The sequence below is a fragment of the Adiantum capillus-veneris genome, chromosome 24, assembly GCF_014529385.1.
Source record: "Adiantum capillus-veneris isolate H3 chromosome 24, ASM1452938v2, whole genome shotgun sequence".
Taxonomy (NCBI): Eukaryota; Viridiplantae; Streptophyta; class Polypodiopsida; order Polypodiales; family Pteridaceae; genus Adiantum; species Adiantum capillus-veneris.
Window position 1 is genome coordinate 114,522,552 of NC_140954.1, and position 20,129 is coordinate 114,542,680.

At 49.0% G+C, this 20,129-nt stretch overlaps 1 protein-coding gene across 3 annotated transcripts in view; it reads left to right on the plus strand.

The window, feature by feature from the left end:
* Positions 1-20,129, plus strand: part of LOC147426984 (mitogen-activated protein kinase HOG1-like) — a 156,345-nt gene that overhangs the window by 69,705 nt on the left and 66,511 nt on the right. For all 3 annotated transcript variants that reach the window (XM_086498424.1, XM_086498422.1, XM_086498423.1), the window contains one exon: positions 6,815-6,904. In XM_086498424.1, coding sequence (XP_086354550.1) covers positions 6,815-6,904 — 90 coding nt within the window. The remainder of the gene's footprint in view (positions 1-6,814; positions 6,905-20,129) is intronic.

Consider the following 20,129-nt stretch of genomic DNA (forward strand, 5'->3'; position numbering starts at 1 on the left):
GGCGCTGTCTTGTTTAATAGAAGCGTGGACCACCAAGTTCGAGCATTCCCCTTAAAATAAGAGGCAGCCCTCCGAATCTTGGAGTGCTCTGAGTAACGCCCTCCAGAGAAAGCTATGTCAAACTGCTGTAAAAAAGACAAAGCCTTCGAAGCATCTCTATAACTAGAAAATGTGTCAAATTTTATTGACTATCCACCTTCCTTAAACTCTCATACTTTCTTGCTTTTATCTTCCAGAAAGTCATACTGGTTGGCTTTTATAAAAATTCTTCTTCTTTGCGTAAAAGCTGCTGTCATCAGAGTCCGAACTATCTGAAGACGAGTCCTCTGTAGAACTGTCAACCACGGGGCGAGATTTAGGCTTCTTTGCCTCTTTCTTGCCCTTTCCGAAGCTTTGCTTTTTGCTTCGCTTTTTGCCTTTTCTGTCTTCTTCGCTCGAGTCAGAGGAGCTAGAAGAACTCGAAGAAGAAGAAGAAGAAGAAGAAGAAGAAGAAGAAGAACTGGGTACTCCTTCAAATCGAACACGCTTCTTCTATTTTCTTGCTGACTCAAATGTAGACTGATGACCCAAATAACTCGGGAAGTCAACACCTTTCTTCTGCTTTTTATCGTGCTTTTTAGCTTTGTTCTGCGCGTCAAAAAGCTGAGCAATTCGTGCATCAATCACCTCTGCTAATTCTTGCTCTATGTACATCCGCGGAGTAGGAGGTTTCTTCAGGGCCAGTTTGAGGGGTGGTTCTGTGGTCTGCCGCCACTCTGCATGCACCTCGTCGAAGGAGGTCTGGCTCATAAATTTTGCAAATTTTGGGTCCTTCACAAAATTTAGCTTCATCTTTGTTGCATCGCCGATCAATCGTCGACGCTCCATTTCTTTGATCTCCGCCTGAGTAGGCCGAGGCGGGCCGTACTCCTCGCATGAATCTTCGTTGTGATCTCTTTCCGCATCTCCTGATGCAGAGGACGTCGACTGATCTTTGTCTGAAGTGCCGTGTAAAAGGGATCGAATTTCCCGTAGAAGAGAAATTGGCCGTGCTCTGATACCACTGTAACAGACTTGGACACTCCAAGTCGAGAATCTACTGCGACACCACAAGAATTTACTTCAAAACAGTTCACAGTTCACAGTTCACAATTTGATTCGACATTGGCCCGGCGGAGTTTCGTGCCTAGAGATAGTGGCCCAAAGACTGGTACCCCTTTCGGTATTTCTTTTTGTATTAATCTGCAACTCAGAGTACAAGCAAGTAGTCGGGCCTCACTCTCAGACTCTGTCCAGATGCTCTGAGAAGTAAGAGCCCAAACTACTAATTTAAAGAGTTTACAAGGGATGCCAAAAGCAAAGCCCCAAAAGCTGAAAATCAAAAGCCTTGCCAAATAAAGCAAAAGCTTTCTGTCTCTCACAAGCTCTCTTGAGCCTAAATAAAGCAAAAACAAAAGTGCTCTCTCTCTCTCTCTCTCTCTCTCTCTCTCTCTCTCTCTCTCTCTCTCTAGTTTAGGATTCCATAGTATTTTATTGTGACATTTGTCATTTCATTTTTGTCATCTTGTTACTCTGACTTTGTATCAGATCCACCACATTGTAACTTTCTGGTCTCATAGGTCACTTTGGCCTTTTGAAGACGTTAATATAACATTTCATTTCATTTCATTTCTCTCTCTCTCTCTCTCTCCAATTTGCATAGCCAAATAAAGCAGGGCTGTTTTGCGTAGCTAAAAAGCTGGCCAAAGATTTCCACACAAACTGCTTTTCTTCAGTACACTGCTGCCACGTCAGCAACCCGCGTTCTCAGCCACATTTTGCGCCGCATTCTGCGGGCCTGTCTGTACGCTGGGCAGCCACGTCACCATTTCCTTGCCAGAGAATCAGCCACGTGACCGAGTTGAGAGAGAGAGAGAGAGAGAGAGAGAGAGAGAGAGAAGAGAGAGAGAGACATTAACATCTTGAAGAGGCCAAAATGACCTATGAGACCAAACCATTAAAAACTGTTGAATCTGATACCGTGTCTGGGTATGAAAAAGAGATGCTAAAATGAATCTAGGAGTGCTACTAGCTGGAACCGTGTGTGGTATGTGTGATCCCTCATACTATGGGTGCCCAATACAAGACGGTGATATAATGGGTCATGATTTATCCTCATCTGTACTCTGGATGTCAAGATAGTATGGCCCGAATCCTCTGCTTGAGTCTCCGTGGATGCTATGAAGGTCCTCTCCTTAGTCGTTGGCGTCTTGATCTCCCTAGCTCCAATGCTCGGTCAATGAGAGTACCGCGGGTGTGAGTATGAGCTGAGCTTTGCAGTGGTGGCTGCTCCTCTATCTGTCCAGTATCTGGTGTGAAGAAATCGGTAATCTATCTTTGGGATTGTCTCTCTTCAGATCTCAATAAACTGTTTGTGTGTCTGTGTAACTCAAGTAGATACTGTCCAAGGCATCTCTGGTCCTGATATTCATGACTTAGGAGAAGGGTCCGAAGCCGTCTCTGAATAGACAGTAAAAGAAACCCCGTATCTCGTAGTACGTTGTGCACTGACATATATAATGCATCTCTGTCTCTGGCTCTGTATGGAATAGGCTGCATATCCTGATGGCTGCTGGTATCCCTCTGAATCTACCAGTCTCATTCTCAAGCGGGTGGGAAGATGTCCGTATCTGACTAATGGCACACTGTAACCCATGAGATGTGTATCCATATAGCTGGGTCGAATCACAAACCCATTTCTTGTGAGTTGGAGAAGCTGCTCTTTATAAAAAGCCATGTTCGTACCCAACTTCCGTGTCGGCTCTATCCATATCCTCCTGGTGTCCAACTGGGTCATATCCCGACGAACGAGTCTAGTAATCTCCATGTGTGTAAGAGATAACGATGGTGCATCAAGGGAGTACTAGAAGGGGGGTAAGTTGTCCATGCTGAAGCCATGTATCCGGAACCATGATGACATCTGTGCATACCAGCATGATGTGTCCCCTTGTAAAGCTAACTGTCTGGAGGACGCCAATCTGGCATCTCTGTCTCTGGTAATATCCCATAAGCTGTGCATAAAGGAGACTGATCTGGTAAGCGCCTCTATCTCCATGGGGTGGGTTTGGGGGGGGGGGGGGGGGGGGTTGCTAACTCCACTCTAATGATCTCATGTGGCACGTAGGCCTTGGCTCTAATCAGTCAAGAGATCATAGATACCAAGGGCCTCTCCATACCTCTCCACCCATCGTGACCTACAGAGGGTCCCCAAACCTGAACCCCATAGAGCATAGTCGAAGCTACCAAGCTATACGGCCCTGGGAGGATCGGAGAGGAAGTGTTTGTAGGTTCAATTCCAGGAACCCCGAACAAAGCTAGAGATAGATAGATATATAGATTTTATTATCATCTTCGGAGGTTAAATATGACGTATGGGGCCAAAGTTACATGTGACATAATATGTGTGTGGCTGATGAGTGATTTTTGATGCCTTAAAATTGGTGTGATGAGAGTCGCAATGGAGGGCCTCCACTGTGGCTCAGGGAAGCGAAGCATGACACTACCACTCCTCTGTCTATCTGCCACTGTGAGAATCACTGGTGCATGATCTGAAAAGGTGGTCTGTGCCAATATGCCAACTGAGCCACCCATGTCACAAATGTAGTCACTAGCATAGAAGCGATCTATCCTAGATAGATTCACGCTTTTGACTCTACGGTTTTTTGAGGGCCGTGCAAAGCGTGCATGTTGCCATACACGTGTAATCCTCAAAATCATACATAGGCACTCCCAAGCAGCTAGCTCTGTCCCATAAATAGTAGCATGACTGCCCCCAATCCTGTCCGAGGGGTCCTCCAACATGTTGAAGTCCCCCGCAATGCACCACTGCTCTGCATGAGGCAAGGCCTCCACAAGGAGATAGCACAATTCATCTCGGGCGCATAGATGTTCAAGAAGCCGATTAGGCTACCTTGAGCCTGCATGGTGACCCACTAGGCGCTGCCTGGCATCACAATGCCTCTGCCCACAATGGCATGTTGCCACGAATCCACAATGGTCATACATACACCTCCCTGGATGCCACTCGGCCCAAAAGCAGCTGACCAAAATGTCTCATAGCGGCCACGCAAAATCTGTCCACAACGCCGAATAAGGTACTCACAAAGGTGGTGCCCGTGCAACATGAGAATATCAGTAGGAACACCCACTAAGGGTCTCTCCAACTCTTGTCTTAGACGGCCCCGATGGCGCACAAACTGTGGACCTCCAAGGCCTTGGATGTTCCATGAGACTATCCTCATGGGATGAGTGGGAGGAGATTGATGCTGCTACAATAGCCAGACGAGCTATCTTCGAGGCTGGTTTGGATGGGGAATAGTCCACATCCGAACGACCGCGAGATAACCTAGTCTGCATCGTGTCTAACCCATGCCCAAGATCCCCATGCAGTCCTCTGAGCCGCAACCTCTGCCCAAGAATCCTCATTACTCGCTGTGCATCTGCAAAGAAGTGAACAAGAATGTGCGTGCATCCTGTAGCATCTGGCAAGGTCAGTGTGAACTTGGCCAAAGGCCACAAAGTCTGCACCAGATCTGTTATCCCGAGCTCCCTTGTGTGATGGGAGAACTCCAGGGCGAGTCTGGAGCCAGCCAAGTGCTGAGTCCAATGTCCAATCTTGCTGGTCTTGCCCGCACAGTGGAAAGGAGTAGCCCACTGCGGAGTCTACAGCATCTGTAGCACGTGCTGCAATGAACAAAACATACACCCAAAAACAGGCTGCATCTAGGTCAGCATGGGGGTTGCCCAAAAGTGGGTGAAAGCTTAGCTGAAGGGGTCCCACCGTCTGCTGATGTCCAAGCTAGAGAGGCCCCCTGGAACAGCCCCAAAGGCCGAAGTCTCAACCAGAAGAGGAGGTCGAAGGAAGGGTTGGCTTTCCTGAGCCAGCCTACTCCAATAGAAGGAGATGCCCAAGGAACAACAAGCAGCAGGAGAGGGCACAAACCGAGGAGCAGGAGGAGGAGAGGAGCGAGGGGGCGGTGGAGGAGAGGGTGCGACAAGAGGCGGTGGGGGAACTGTATTGGGGGGTGGAGGTAGCAGAGGGGGAGTCAGAGGGGGGTTGAGGCGCGGGATGAGTAGGGGACGAGGGGGGGTGGCAAGGGTGAGGGGGCTCCTCCTGCTCTGGAGGGGAAGAAGAAGATGGGTCTGTGTTGGTCTCCTGTTGCAGCGGTCCGAAGCGGTTTCCCGTGAGAACCCACTCCTGGCGAGGAACAGAGGGGCGGCCACCAGGGTGAGGAGCCTGGCCCTGTCAAGGTGGCCCTGAACCTGGTGCCACCCCTCCTCAGACTGGTGAGCTGCCTCTGCTGAGTCAGTCTCTGGGGATCTCTGAAGCCCTGGTAGGGAGGACCTCAGAGCTCGAAGAAGGGCCCGCTCGCGGGGCCTGTGACTGTGGAGCTGGTCTCACTCTCTTCCGTGGACAGGCCCGTGCAAGGTGGCCCATTTTCTGCAAATGAAAGACTGGTTCGGGAGGCCCGAATACCCCCCTCTTTGGCTGAGCCAGCCACCACCCACTTGAGGCAGCAAAACCTCTTTCGGGAGGTATGTGTGTCTCGAACAAGAACCCTCACAGTGGGTAGTCCTGCAGCCTTGGCCGCTACTGGAGCTGCATGCGCGGAGTCTCCAGGACTGTCCCAAACATGGAGCCAATCCTGGAGAGCAGAGGAGGATACTCCCGCCTCAGTCCAGGGAAGCTACCATACTCCATAGTGGAACAGGAGTCTCTCTTGAAGTTTTTGTCAAGGCTCTTGAACTGCCAGGAGGATTCTGTGGAGGCACCATCCGCATAACTAGAAGACGAACCTAGCTCAAAAGCTGTTGCAGATTGTGTAAATGTGGCGAATTTCTCTGTGAAACCCTTGCCCACTAAGAACTTGGTGTATTCCTCTTGACTCCATAGGCTACGAACTATCAGTCACAAGTCGTGAGCAGAAACCGGACCAAGTTGCTTAATGGCTGATTTCCAATCCACTGTCACTAGCCAGCAACCACTTGCCAGGAGGTGAATCTGATGCTCAAGCTCGCACAATACCCAAACTTGAAAGGCAACTGAAAAACTTCAAGTACAATGCTTAAAACACTTCGGGAGATGAGATGGAGGAGCGTTGTTCTTTTCAGGAGATCACTGGTCCCTGAACCAGCTACCCTTGCTGGTATTTCTTAATTTTATTGATACCAAGCAAAACAGTACAACTGCTCTATGCTTAGAAAGACCACTCTTAGTTACAACTGGCACTGAGGCCTTGGTTTCATACCTCCTGAAGCTTAAAAGTAACTAATGTAAGCTCTGTTGAAAATAACTTTTTTATGAAAAGTATCTTGTTTACTTTTTGTCTCACATATGAACTCACAAAAACCATCTACGATGATGCCACATTGGCATATGGCGTCCATGTTGCCTGCCGTATGCCTGCCACATCAGCATGAACATCCGTATGAAGCCATGCAGTCCAGCATCTGTACAGCAGCCACATTAGATTGTCCTATTGCCTATGGTATGGAGGTTGCTGCGGGCATAATGCAGTAAGGCTAGTGGAAGGCTAAAACTTCTGACCTGTTGCAAACTTGCAGTCGTTAGAAATTGTCATGTGTGTACACAATGAAGGACTCTCTGACAATGAGCGAGACATTGCAATCTTAAATGTATATTTGTGTTAAGAACCGTGTATAGCATACTGCTTTCTTCAAATATATCATTGTTATCTTCTTGATTATTATTAAATTTGTGGATGTGTGTGTTAAGAACTGCATATTGCATACTTGTTTTCTTTTGGTGTATTAAAAAAATTTCTTACTTATGCAGGCAGCTTCGGAATTCGATTCACCGCAAGTTTCTGTCAGTGGTAAGTCAATGCCAATGAAGAAAGCATTGACCAGACAGTATACTAAGATGGTAGGAGACTTGACTTCGGTACATTCAACATGATGAATTGATTGTCGTTTTTATTAACCTTCTTTTTATTGAAAATCTTAATTTTTCTGTCAACAATGGTTGAGATCAGTGTCCATGCTTTCTGTGATGTTGCAACGGATTTACTTTTTGGCAGGAACTCATGGGCTATCTGTTAGGTGTAAATCTCCTCTTTAAAGCGAAAAGAGCGACTTTATGTCTGTGTTTTTCCAACTGTAAAAAAGTAGAGTTTTTTTGACGGGGATACAGCAGGTCAGGCTTGACTAAGTTCTGTTGCAGTTGTCTGAACCCCTTCATTTAGTAGCAACATTATCATTATGGCCTTCTCACAGAAGTGGCAACTAGACCTGGAGAGGATATCCTTGTGAAGGATGACATGAGGCATGTCACCTTTTGCACTAGACTAGTGATTCAGACTCCTGTTGTGCTTTGAGCTCCCCTAACTCCCTTTGCAGTTGCTCCAATGCTTTATGTTGAGATGATTCGGCCTGGTTGAGTGAAGTGAGTGTGGATTTTCTCTCTTGTAGAGCACGCTACAACCTGAGTGCTTCAAGTTCCCTGCGTAAAAGAAACCAGAGGTCAGATGCAAAGGACAGTGGCTGGCACGGCTCCAGAAGGCTTTTTGAAGAGTCCTCTCGTTCCCTCGATTCTCGTAGCTGCAGCTACAAATTCATCTAGAGTAGAGCCTGGTGTGAGAGACTCCTGATGCTTCTGTTGGGATGACTTAGGGAGAACCTTCTTAACCCACTTTCTTACCATAAAGTCTCTTGGTTGCTGGGGCAACTTGGTCACCTGCTTGTAGCACAAGGTTCCCTCGCTTGTCTATAACCTTTTTCGATAGTCCGCTAGGCAGAAGGTTCTCTATGAATTGCCTATACCACTTATCAGTTAGGCTAACCAAGGTTGAAGGGAAGAGAATAAGATATGCATCTTCTCGGTTAAGACTGCTACTCTCGTTCCCTCGATTCTCGTAGCTGCAGCTACAAATTCATCTAGAGTAGAGCCTGGTGTGAGAGACTCCTGATGCTTCTGTTGGGATGACTTAGGGAGAGCCTTCTCAACCCACTTTCTTATCATGAAGTCTCTTGGTTGCTGGGGCAACTCGGTCACCTGCGTAGCACAATGTTCCCTTGCTTGTCTATAACCTTTTTCGATAGTCCGCTAAGCGGAAGGTTCTCTATGAATTGCCTATACCACTTATAAGTTAGGCTAACCAAGGTTGGCGGGAAGAGAATAAGATATGCATCTTCTCGGTTAAGACTGCTACTCTGATGTAAAGAGACGAACCTCCTGACATGCTCATGAGTCATCAGCATCCTCAATAGAAAGCCCCTTGAAGGTTGGAAAGTTTATGTTGACTTTTGCCAGAATTAGCTGGCTGGTAAAGTGGGTTGAGGGGAGTATATGCGCTAGGTAACAGAGATGGTGGTAGGGACTTCAAGGGTGCAGGTGTCTCCTTGGAGAGATCACGGGAAGCTGCAGGAGGTAAGAGGTAATGGTGGTGGTTGACTTCGAGCAGATAGGAATGGCTGTAGCCACCTTTGATATTGCTTTAATGGACTCCTAAGAAGGTTCACTTTGGTGCCTTGCACTGCATGGACTCCTAAGAGCTCACTTTGGTGTCCTTGCACTGCCTTGTAGAGGTAATACATGAGCAGAGTCCTTTGCTTGCAAGTAGTCCAGCTGGGCGGACCTGCTGGATGACCACCGAACAGATCACCTGGACTAACTTAGCTCAATTGCAATAGCTTGGACGTGTAGACGAGACGAGGAAGAGTTGTCGGAAGAGTTGACAGGACGAGTGGAGAAGATGAGTTGATAGGACAAGAGGAAATGATGAGTTGACAGGACTAGTGGAAAGGACGAGTAGGCCAACTTGCACTAGTCGAGCTATGGCGACCTTGAGCAATTTGGACCGGCGGATTTGAGGGAGACTTCTATTGAAGTCCCACCAAGCGTGCCAAAAGTGAGAGCACGTGTAGAAGGAAAAGTGTTGTGATGGGTAAATGGCAATGTCAACATCACAGATAATGAGAAACTACTAATTGTAAGACACAACAGAATGATTCGCAAAGCCCAGCTGAATCCATCAAATCACAATGTGTCATCTACAAGAATTCACTGGCTGTAATCACTCCCGGCGAGGGATTGGATGGGAACACAGAGATTACTACAATCTGTAAAACTCTGCAACACTTTCACTTCAAAACAACTTGAACAATTGAGAGAGAGAGAGAGAGAAATGAAATGTAATATTAACGTCTTCAAAAGGCCAAAATGACCTATGAGACCAAAAGGTTACATGTGGTGAATCTAATACCAGGTCTGGGTACCAGAAGTACAAAGAACTGAAAAGAAAATAGTGGGTAGGGGTGGGGTGAAAGCTGATACAAGGGGAATACAAAGGGTGAGCTGATACAATGGAGCTCTCTGACAATCGAGGCATCATATAAATATACATTGGCATCATATAAGTATACATCAATATCCAAAAGGCTATAGAGAAATGAAATGAAATGTTATATTAAAGTCTTCAAAAGGCCAGAATGACCTATGAGACCAGAAAGTTACAATGTGGTGGATCTGATATAAAGTCAGAGTATCAAAAATGACAGAATGAAATGCTATGGAATCTGAAACAGTTAGGTGTGATCTAAGCAACTAGGTGGGAAGCTAAATCACAGATCACAAAAGATCCAGCATCGGTCGTCGCTGGCGAATCTCATCAATCTCCTCCATGGTCAATAGCCTGACCGGGCGTCGTGCATGTCGGGCGAGAGTGATCCGAATCCTCTGATGCAGCCTCCGTCGATGCTGTGTAGTCCTCCGCAATCGTGGGCGTCTGGATCTCCCTAGCTCGGTCGCTCGGTCGATCAGTGTGCCTCTGGTGTGAGGCGGCGAGCTCTCCTGTGGTAGTAGCTCCTCCGGGTGTCCAGTGTCTACTCTAAAGAACTCTGTGATCCGTCTCTGAGACTGCCTGGCCTCTCCCCTCATCAGGCTCTCTCTGTGTCTGCGCAACTCGAGCAAAAACAGACCCAAGCATCTCTGATCCTCGTATCGTGTGACTTTGGAGAGTGGTCCGAAGCCCTCTCTGAACAAGCAGTGGAAGCGGCTGCGTATCTCGTAGTAGATGGGGCAGTGGCATGTGTAGTGCAACTCTGTCTCATGCTCCAGGTCACACAGGAGGCATGTCCTGGCCTCTGCTGGTACTTTGCTGTATTTCGGAGTCTCGATCCGCAGTTGGTGTGAAGATGTGCATATCTGGCCAATAGCACATCGTATCCTGTGAGACAAGTGGGTGTCCATGTATCTGGGTCTCTTCACAAAACCATCCTCCGTAAGCTGGAGAAGATGCTGTTTGTAGAAAGCCATCTTCGTGCCCAGCTCCTGTGCTGGCTGTATCCATGTCCTCCTGGTGTCTAGCTGAGTCAGGTCCTAGCAGATGAGCTTGGTGATCTCGGACTGTGTGAGAGTCAGGGAGGGTGCATCCAGTGAGTACTGGAAGGGGGGGAGTCTGTCTATGCTGAACCCATGTGCCTGAAACCATGATGTCATCTCCCCATACTAACATGTTGTATCTCCCTACATGGCTAACTGTCGAGAGGACTCAAGTGCAAGGCGGGCATATGTGTTTCTGGGAAGTTCCCATATGTGGTGTACGAAGGAGACCGATCTGGTGAGCGCCTCAACCACTAGTGGGAGGGCAGCTAGCTCTGCTCGGATAATGGCACGTGGTACTGAAGCCTTGGCTCTAATGAGCCGTGAGATCATAGAGACTAGTGGCTTCTCCATGTCCCCCCATCCGTCAGTGCGACCTGTCCTCCCATGATGGTCCAATGAAGGTCCCCAAATCTCAACTCCATAGAGCAATGCAGAAGCCACCAGGGTGTCAAAAAGCCAGAGCTTCGTCCGAGGCTCCTGAAACTGAACATGTGAACACATCCTCTTCAATCTACCCAATGCTGCATGGGCGCTGAGAGAGAGAGAGAGAGAGAGAAATGAAATGAAATGAAATGAAATGTTATATTAACGTCTTCAAAAGGCCAAAATGACCAATGAGACCAATCAGTTACAAAATAGTGAATCTAATACCATGTCTGGGTACAAAAGAACTAGAAAAGAACTAGAAGTGGAACAAAATACTACTACTACTACTACAATCTAAAACTACGTGGGTGTAGCAGCTGATACAATAGGTACCCGGTAAACTGGATGTAACAGTGTGTGAAACAAAGATGGAAGAAATGGTGAGGATCCATCCTCATCTGCACTCTGGATGTCGAGAGAGTATGGCTCGAATCTTCTGTTGTAGTCTCCGTCGATGCTGTGTAGCTCCTCTCCTCAGTCGCGGTCGTCTGTATCTCTGTAGCTCCAATGCTCGGTCGATGAGAGTGCCAGTAGTGGTCGAATGAGTGTGGGACGAGCTCTGCAGTGGTGGCTGCTCCTCTGGCTGTCCCATATCTAGTGAAAAGAAATCTGTAATGTGTCTCTGGGACTGCCTCTCTCTAGCTCTCCCCAGTAAAGTGTCTCTATACCTGTGTAACTCAAGTAGATATAGTCCAAGACATCTCTGATCCTCATAACTCATGACCCTAGATAGAGGACCAAAACCCTCTCTGAATAAGCAGTGGAAACGCCCCCGTATCTCATAGAACACTGTGCAATGACATATGTAGTGCAACTCTGTCTCTGGCTCTCTCTGGCATAATCGGCATATCCTGCTGTCTGCTGGTATCCCTCTGAATCTACCGGTCTCAATCTCGAGCTGATGAGAGAGAGAGAGAGAGAGAGAGAGAGAGAGAGAGAGAGAGAGAGAGAGAGAGAGAGAGAGAGAGAGAGAAAATGAAATGAAATGAAATGTTATATTAACGTCTTCAAAAGGCCAAAATGACCTATGAGACCAATCAGTTACAAAATAGTGAATCTAATACCATGTCTGGGTACAAAAGAACTAGAAGTGGAACAAAATACTACTACTACTACTACAATCTAAAACTACGTGGGTGTAGCAGCTGATACAATAGGTACCCGGTAAACTGGATGTAACAGTGTGAGAAACAAAGATGGAAGAAATGGTGAGGATCCATCCTCATCTGCACTCTGGATGTCGAGAGAGTATGGCTCGAATCTTCTGTTGTAGTCTCCGTCGATGCTGTGTAGCTCCTCTCCTCAGTCGCGGTCGTCTGTATCTCTGTAGCTCCAATGCTCGGTCGATGAGAGTGCCAGTAGTGGTCGAATGAGTGTGGGACGAGCTCTGCAGTGGTGGCTGCTCCTCTGGCTGTCCCATATCTAGTGAAAAGAAATCTGTAATGTGTCTCTGGGACTGCCTCTCTCTAGCTCTCCCCAGTAAAGTGTCTCTATACCTGTGTAACTCAAGTAGATATAGTCCAAGACATCTCTGATCCTCATAACTCATGACCCTAGATAGAGGACCAAAACCCTCTCTGAATAAGCAGTGGAAACGCCCCCGTATCTCATATAACACTGTGCAATGACATATGTAGTGCAACTCTGTCTCTGGCTCTCTCTGGCATAATCGGCATATCCTGCTGTCTGCTGGTATCCCTCTGAATCTACCGGTCTCAATCTCGAGCTGATGAGAGAGAGAGAGAGAGAGAGAGAGAGAGAGAGAGAGAGAGAGAGAGAGAGAGAGAGAGAGAGAGAGAGAGAGAGAGAGAGAGAGAGAGAGAGAGAAAAGAAAAGAAAGAAAGAAAGAAAGATTTTTAACGTCTATGTCAGGCCGAAATCGGCCTATGAGACAAATCAAATGTACATTGTGTGTATGTCATCCGTCTATCGGAAAGACAAATGAAACAAAATTGATACAAAACTGAGCTGAATGTAGGTAGTGGAGTATCTGAGGAGGGATGGAGCTCTATCTCTAGGGGTATATGCATGTCTGTATGCTCAAGGTAGTACAATCATGAGAATGCATCAAGCTATCTAGCTCCATCCTGTACTAATGGGGGGGTGTAAGATGTGGTACATGGGTGGGTCTGGTGCCAAGGCTACCCGGATGAAAGCTGTCGGGTCAGCCCTCATCTGAGCCACTCGCTCCTCAGTGGCACGGCGCTCCCGGGCTCGGATCTCCTCGATCTGTCGGTGGTGGGAGCTCGCGCCCCTGTAGCCTGTGACTCGTGGTCGTCGTCTAGCTCGGTTCACCTCCGCCTGTGGGAGTGTCACTCCCCTCTGAGTGTCTGGTGAGGGGGGGGCGGAAATCCTCTGAAAGAAGTCTGTGAGCTGCGACTGTCTCCCCTCTGTCTGTGTAGCTGTGTGTGGCTGTAGTAGTGTGTCCCGATGGCTCTGTATCTCTAGTAAGAAACGTCCGAGCTGTCTCTGATCTCGAGATTCCATGATCTCTCGGAGAGTGGGCTGTCCTCTAAATAGGGCCTCATACCTGCCTCTGATCTCAGTGTATGCTCTGCATCTACATACAAAGTGCTCTTCACTCTCCACCTCCTCTGTGCAGGCTCTGCAGATTCGCTCCCCCCTGGGAACACCAGTATGTCTCCCGATCTCAATCTCTAACCTGTGTGAAGCCACTCTCAGCTGACCAATCGCCACCCGTGAGCTATGTGGCATATATGTGTCCATGTAGCGTGGTCTCTGTATGAACCCCCCAGACAATATGGTGAGAAACTGGTCTCTGTAATCTGACATCCTCGTCCCCAAGCTAGGTGCCTCCCAGACTCTCCTAGTGTATAGCTGCCACAGATCCTGTCTCAATACCAAGTTCCTCTCACTGCGAGAGAGGTGAACATATGGTGAGTGGGGGTCGTACTGGAATGGTGGTAGGCTCTCCATGTCAAGACCGTGTCCCTCAAACCATGCTCTGACCTGTGAGTACCATGCTCTCTCATGCCCACTCTCTGATAGCTGTATAGCTGCCTCAAATGCTCTACGGGTAAGTCTGTCAGGAGGTAGCTCTCTCATCCTCTGGATGAAGCAAACTGTTTGGAATAGTGCCTCTACAACCATAGGTGGTGTGGCAAGCTCGGCTCTAATAATGTCGTGTGGCACTGTCTTCTTGCTGCGGAGCAAGCGTGAGATCATATATACCTGTGGTCTCTCAAGTTGTGTCCACTGGTCAGCTGTCAATCCTGGTGCCCATACTGCCGCCGAGTACATCAAGGCCGGGGTGACTAAGGTGTCGAAAAGCCACCCCTTTGTGCGGGGCTCCTGAAAGTGTGCCTGGTGGCACCTCCGCTCTAGCATGGCCAGAGCTGCATATCCTCGGGTGAGCCTGTCAACAGCAGCCTGCCTCATAGTGAAGGGTCCTGGTAGGCTGGTGAATGTGATGCCAAGGTAGACATAGGAGGTGACTACATCAACCTGTCCTCCTGCTGCTGTGAAGGTGGCGGCGCTCCTCACTGCACTGGATGTGTGAAAGATCATAACCTTGGTTTTGCCAAGGTTCACAGTCAACCCCCTGTGTGTGCTGAATTCGTCCAAGGCCTCAAGATGGCGTTGCAAGCCCTCGGGTGACTCTGAAATCAACACAATATCGTCAGCATATAACATGATGTGGACCGGAGTACCTGCCAAGTCGCTCCCCTCTCCCCCTGCTCGCAGTATGTAGTCGGAGATCTCGTCGATGTATAGCCCAAAGAGTGTCGGGGAGAGTGGGCATCCTTGCTTAACACCAATGGTGCTAGCAATGGTCTCTGAAAAACCGCCTGGGCAACGAACCCGACCCGTCACCCTCTCATATAGAGCATATATGGCCCAAATCAACTCTGTTGGTACCCCAATGCTGTGAAGGCGCTGGAAGAGTCTCTCGCGTGGGACTGTGTCAAAGGCCTTGCGGAAGTCCACAAAGCAGCAGTAAAGCCTCTTCTTCCGCGCCTTTGCCCCATCAATGAGGCAGCGCAGAACGAAGATGTGGTCAATGGTGGAGAAAGCTCGTCTGAAACCTGCTTGGCCTGGAGCTCGTAAACCCTCGATCTCTGCGTAGCAGCTGAGCTGTGCCTCAAGTACTGCTCCATATAGCTTGGCCATCGTGTGGCCAATCATGATAGTCCTGTAGTTCCCTGGGTCCAGGGTGTCGCCAGATTTGTGGGTAGGCACTATGGTGTGCTGTGTCCACTCCTCTGGGAAGCCCTCCCCTATAGCCCGGTTGAAGACATGTGCAATCAACGGGGCTATAGTGGAGGCCGCATAAATGATGTGCTCACTCTGTAATCCAGTATGGTCAGCTGATCGTCTGTGCTGCATGCGGCGTATGGCCCTCTCTACCATCTCTGCTGTAAAGAAGGAGGAGCACGTGAGGCGAGGCTCGTGTGGTTGTGGAATAGGAGGCTGCCCTGGCACTTCATAAAGTCGCTCTGCATAATCATGCCATATCTGTGGATCCTCAATAGCTGTAGTCGGACGTGGCTCGCGCAGGGTGCGCCATGCCGTCGCGCTATCCATGCTCATGAATAGGCGGTATAGCTCAAGCTCCTGTGCCTCTTCGAATGCTCGCCGCTTTTGGCGTGTCAGCGTCTTCATATGCCGTCTGGCCTCTCTCTCTGTGATCTCTCCTAAGGCTCGCCGTGCATGGAGGCGTCGGTATAGCTCTCTGCACTCATCATCATACCAACGGTTCTGAGGCATAGCCCCGGGGGGGGGAGTGCGTCCTGTGTGAGTGGTGTGTGGAAAAGAGCTAATAGCTGAAGTGTGGAGAACGGAAGAGATATGTGATGTGAGAACTGAGAGTGGTGTGGATGGGTGGAGGAGACATAGGCCATGTTCGACCTTGGCCGAGTAAATAGAGGCTAACTCATGTGTGAAATGGATGGTGGTGTGTGGAGTGCGTGTTGTGGAGCTGTGTGTGATGGTATCTCCGGTGATGGAGAAAGAGAGGTATGTGTGGTCGGCTCCGATGGGTATGGGTGGAATGGTGAAGGATGTGATAAGGTGTGTAGCCTCCCTGGGTCCCAGAATATAGTCGACTGTACTCCCCCCTCCTTCTGCAACTCCATGTGGCATACAAGTCAGGCCCCCTGAGGTGGGCCACTGGACCATCCCGTTATAAATAACGAGACGGTGCTGGGAGCCAAGTCGAAGTAGATGTCGTCCGTAAGCTGTGACTGGAGCTCTGTCTGCTGTGTCTCTCATAGTAGCCTCCTCATCTAGAGTGTGTAGTGTCTCTGGGTCCTCATGGTCATATGTCTCACACTGCTCACTGCGTGTACGAGCATTGAAGTCTCCCATAAGGAAGACTTCACCCAGTGTGGAGTACTCCATAATCTCCTCCGTGAGGCATGCGTACGGTGACTCCTGCTCAATAGGGGCGAATCTGGAGCCTGTGGGAGCAAAATAGCAAAGGGCAATGTAGACGATCCTGTCTCGTGAGAGCTCGAGGCGAATCCACATGTAGCGGGCCTGTGGGTCCCGGGCAACAATCTGTAGTCTGCTGTGAAGCCCCTGTCTAAAGAGTATGGCCACTCCTCCTGAGCCGCGAGTGGTGTGCTGGCGCATACATCCTCGATGTAGAGACTCCCACTGAAATCCATGTATCCGTGGTAACCCTCTCTCCGGGCTCTCGTGTGTCTCTGTAAGTAGAATGATGTCTCGACCTCTCATCACCTCCTCAAGTCTCTCTGGGTGTGTCCATAGGTCTCCATTGCAATTCCAAACCGTGACATGAATCTCCTCGTGTGTCCCACAGGCCGCGAGTCCCTATGCGATGGTCTTGCCATCAATGATAACCCTACCATCCCGATATACTGCCTTCTTCCCTTCTTTGCGGGCTTGGTGGACTCGAGGCATGCACGCGCGACGGTGATCTTGTTGCATCTTTGTGAGGTCATCATCAAGATAAATCGGGGGGCCGTCTATCCCTCTCAAGATGACCCTCTTTCGGAGGAAGGAAGTTCGAGACTCCTCGGAGGCGAATTGGAGGATGAGAGCTCTTTTCTTTGGATCTTTGCCGGCTCTCCAAACTTTGGAGAAAGGGATCTCTTCTTCCTTGTATCCCACTTTCTTGCATAAAGCTTTCCCATCGCTTTCGGGTGTAGACCCTTCTTCTTCTTTGATGCCGGTCACTCGCACATTGAGACGGCGAGCTTGTCGCATCTTCTCCTCTTCGATGGTTGTGTGTACGATGAGTACCTCATCTTTTTGGGCTTCCTCTCTTGCTACCTTCTTGATGTTCTTTTTGACTACTTCGACCCATCCTTCTTTGGTGGCCTCTAATTTGTCCTCAATGCTTGCGGTGAGGGCTTTGGTGATCTCCTCCTTGAGGGCTTCCTTAGCCTCCCCTTTAATCTCTCCTTCCTCGGGGGTGAGGGATGTGAGGGAAGCATGAAGGAGATCGATTTGTGCCTTCATCTCTTCTTGCTCTTTCCTCCATCTCTCCCTCTCCTTCTCGTTCTCCCGTTCCCTTCTCTCCTTCTCCTCTTTGAGATTTTGGATTTCCGCTCTCATGTCCTCCTTCTCTTCGTTCCATAGCTTGATGAAGTTGGCTTTCTCCTCCTTCCATATTTCTCTCTCCATCCGCCATTCCTTCATGTCCTTCTCCAATTGTGCAAGCCTCTTATTCGTGAGCATGAAGGACGTTGTCTTCTTTGTCGGTGTCGGCGTCTTGATGATGGGGGAAGACATGGTTGGCTTCGTAGCTACCCTCTCTTCATATTGTGAAGAAGAGGGGAAGAGAACACTCAGCTTGTGTGTATGCAGGGGGCAGCGGGCAGGGGATGGGGATGGGGTGTGTGTTTTCAGTGGATGGGCTGGTCGTCTTGACGTGCAGGGAGCAGCGCAGCGCGCAGGAGGGAGCAGCACACAGGGGTGGGGCAGCGTGCAGGGGTGGGGCAGCGCGCAGGGGAGGCAGCGCGCAGGAGGGAGCCACGCGTAGGGAGCAGCGCGCAGTGAGCAGCGCGCAGGGGAGGCAGCGCGCAGGGGAGGGAGCCACGCAGGGGAGGGAGCCACGCAGGGGAAGCAGCGCGCAGGGGAGGCAGGAGAGAGAGAGAGAGAGAGAGAGAGAGAGAGAGAGAGAGAGAGAGAGAGAGAGAGAGAGAGAGAGAGAGAGAGAGAGAGAGAGAGAGAGAGAGAGAGAGAGAGAGAGAGAGAGAGAGGTCAGAGTCAGAGACGCAGGGGAGGGAGCCACGCAGGGGAAGCAGCGCGCAGGGGAGGCAGGAGAGAGAGAGAGAGAGAGAGAGAGAGAGAGAGAGAGAGAGAGAGAGAGAGAGAGAGAGAGAGAGAGAGATTGCGACTACTTGAGTCACTTGCACACTGTCTTTGGTCATGCTCAGCTTCCCATGTAGTGTGGCTTGGAGTTTGCTTTCTACTTAGGAGAGCATGTGTTCAGCATGGATTTCTTACTTGCGGATCTGTCTCATGGTTGATGCCGATGCCCGGCCCCCATCTTTTCTACGAGGGCTCAGACACAGATCCAGCCTTTATGCTCACCTCGGCTGGTTATCGGCGAGGGACTTTGGCTATGCTACCACAGATTGCTTGGCAAAGGGATTCTCAGACACGTGATGAAGTTTTTTCAGTCATCACTAGTATTACACTATGGAATGTTTGGAGAGCTCGTTGTCTCCACATTCTAAGTGCGGCTCCACAGCTCCTTCATGATACCCTCACTGCCATTTGGCTGGACATCATTCACACCCTGATTTGGCAGTGGGATTCTTCCTCGGGTACATCTCGAGCAGCCGAGGCTCGCCGATTTTCCTTCCTTCGGCGTTGAGCACGATCCCCACTCTTCTTCACACTTACAGGTGGCCAGATTACGTGGCATTATGCCCCTCCTCGGTGGTTTCTCCTCCACTCGTCACACCGACCACCATGAGATTGTTCTAGTCGAGTTGTCACTATAGTGGCTCTCCTCCTTACATTCAGCTTGTACACCCCACGTGATAGGCTTTTTTGGCATCCGCTGGGGATTATATTGTACTTAGTGATATACAGCCCTGACTTTTTCCAAAAAAAAAGAGAGAGAGAGAGAGAGAGAGAGAGAGAGAGAGAGAGAGAGAGAGAGAGAGATGAATGAAAGAAATGTTATATTAATGTCTTCAAAAGGCCAAAGTGACCTATGAGACCAGAAAGTTACAATGTGGTGGATCTCATACAAAGTCAGAGTAACAAAAATGACAGAATGAAATGCTATGGAATCCTAAACTGCAGGTGTGTGAGCTAAGCAGCTAGGTGGGATAGCTAAATCACAAAAAATCCAGCATTGGTGGCTTGGCGGATCTCATCAATCTCCTCGATGGTCAATAGCTTGACCGGGCGTCGTGCATGTCGGGCCAAAGTGATCCGAATCCTCTGATGCAGCCTCCGTCAATGTTGTGTAGTCCTCCGCAGTCGTGGGCGTCTAGATCTCCCTAGAGATATCTATCTATCTATATATATAAATAGATAGAGAGAAATGAAATGAAATGAAATGTTATATTAACGTCTTCATAAGGCCAGAGTGACCTATGAGACCAAACTGATACAAAAGTGGTGAATCTGTTACAATGTCTGGGTACCTTAGTACTAAAGTACTAAGTGTGAAAATAAATGAGAAAAACTAAATACAAAGTATTAGATAAACTTCTTAGGAGCATTCTGGGTGTGTGGCTAGAATGCTTCTAATCCTTTGTTGTAGTCTCCTCCGGTGAAGTGTGCTTCTGCATCTTGATCGTGGTCGTCTCGATTTCCTAAGCTCAATCGCCCTGTCAATGAGGGTGCCTTTGGTATGAATGTGGGTACTCCTTTGTGCTCGCTGCTGGCCTCTTGTTTCTCCTTCCATTCCTGCTTCTCTCGATCCAAAGAAATCTGTGATCTGCCTCTGAGGCTGTAGTGTTCTTTGTCTTCTCATTAGATTATCCCTGTGCCGATGTAGTTCCAGTAGGTACAGGCCTAAGCATCTTTGATCCTGGTATTGCATGACTCTATCTAGAGGTCCAAAGCCTTCTTTAAATAGGCAATGGAAACGCCCACGTATCTCATAGTATACGGTGCAATGGCATATGTAGTGTAATTCTGTCTCCGGCTCCATTCTGCATAACTTGCAAATTCTGCTCTCAGGTGGGATTCCCCTAAATCTGCCAAATTCAATTTCCAGCTGGTGTGAGGATGTACGAATCTGACCAATAGCACATCTCAAACCATGAGACAGCTGGGTATCCATGTAGCTCGGGCGAATCACAAAACCATCTTATAGTTGTAGGAAGTTTTCTTTGTAGTCGGCCATCTTCGTGCCCAATTCTTGTGTAGGGTCTACCCATGTCCT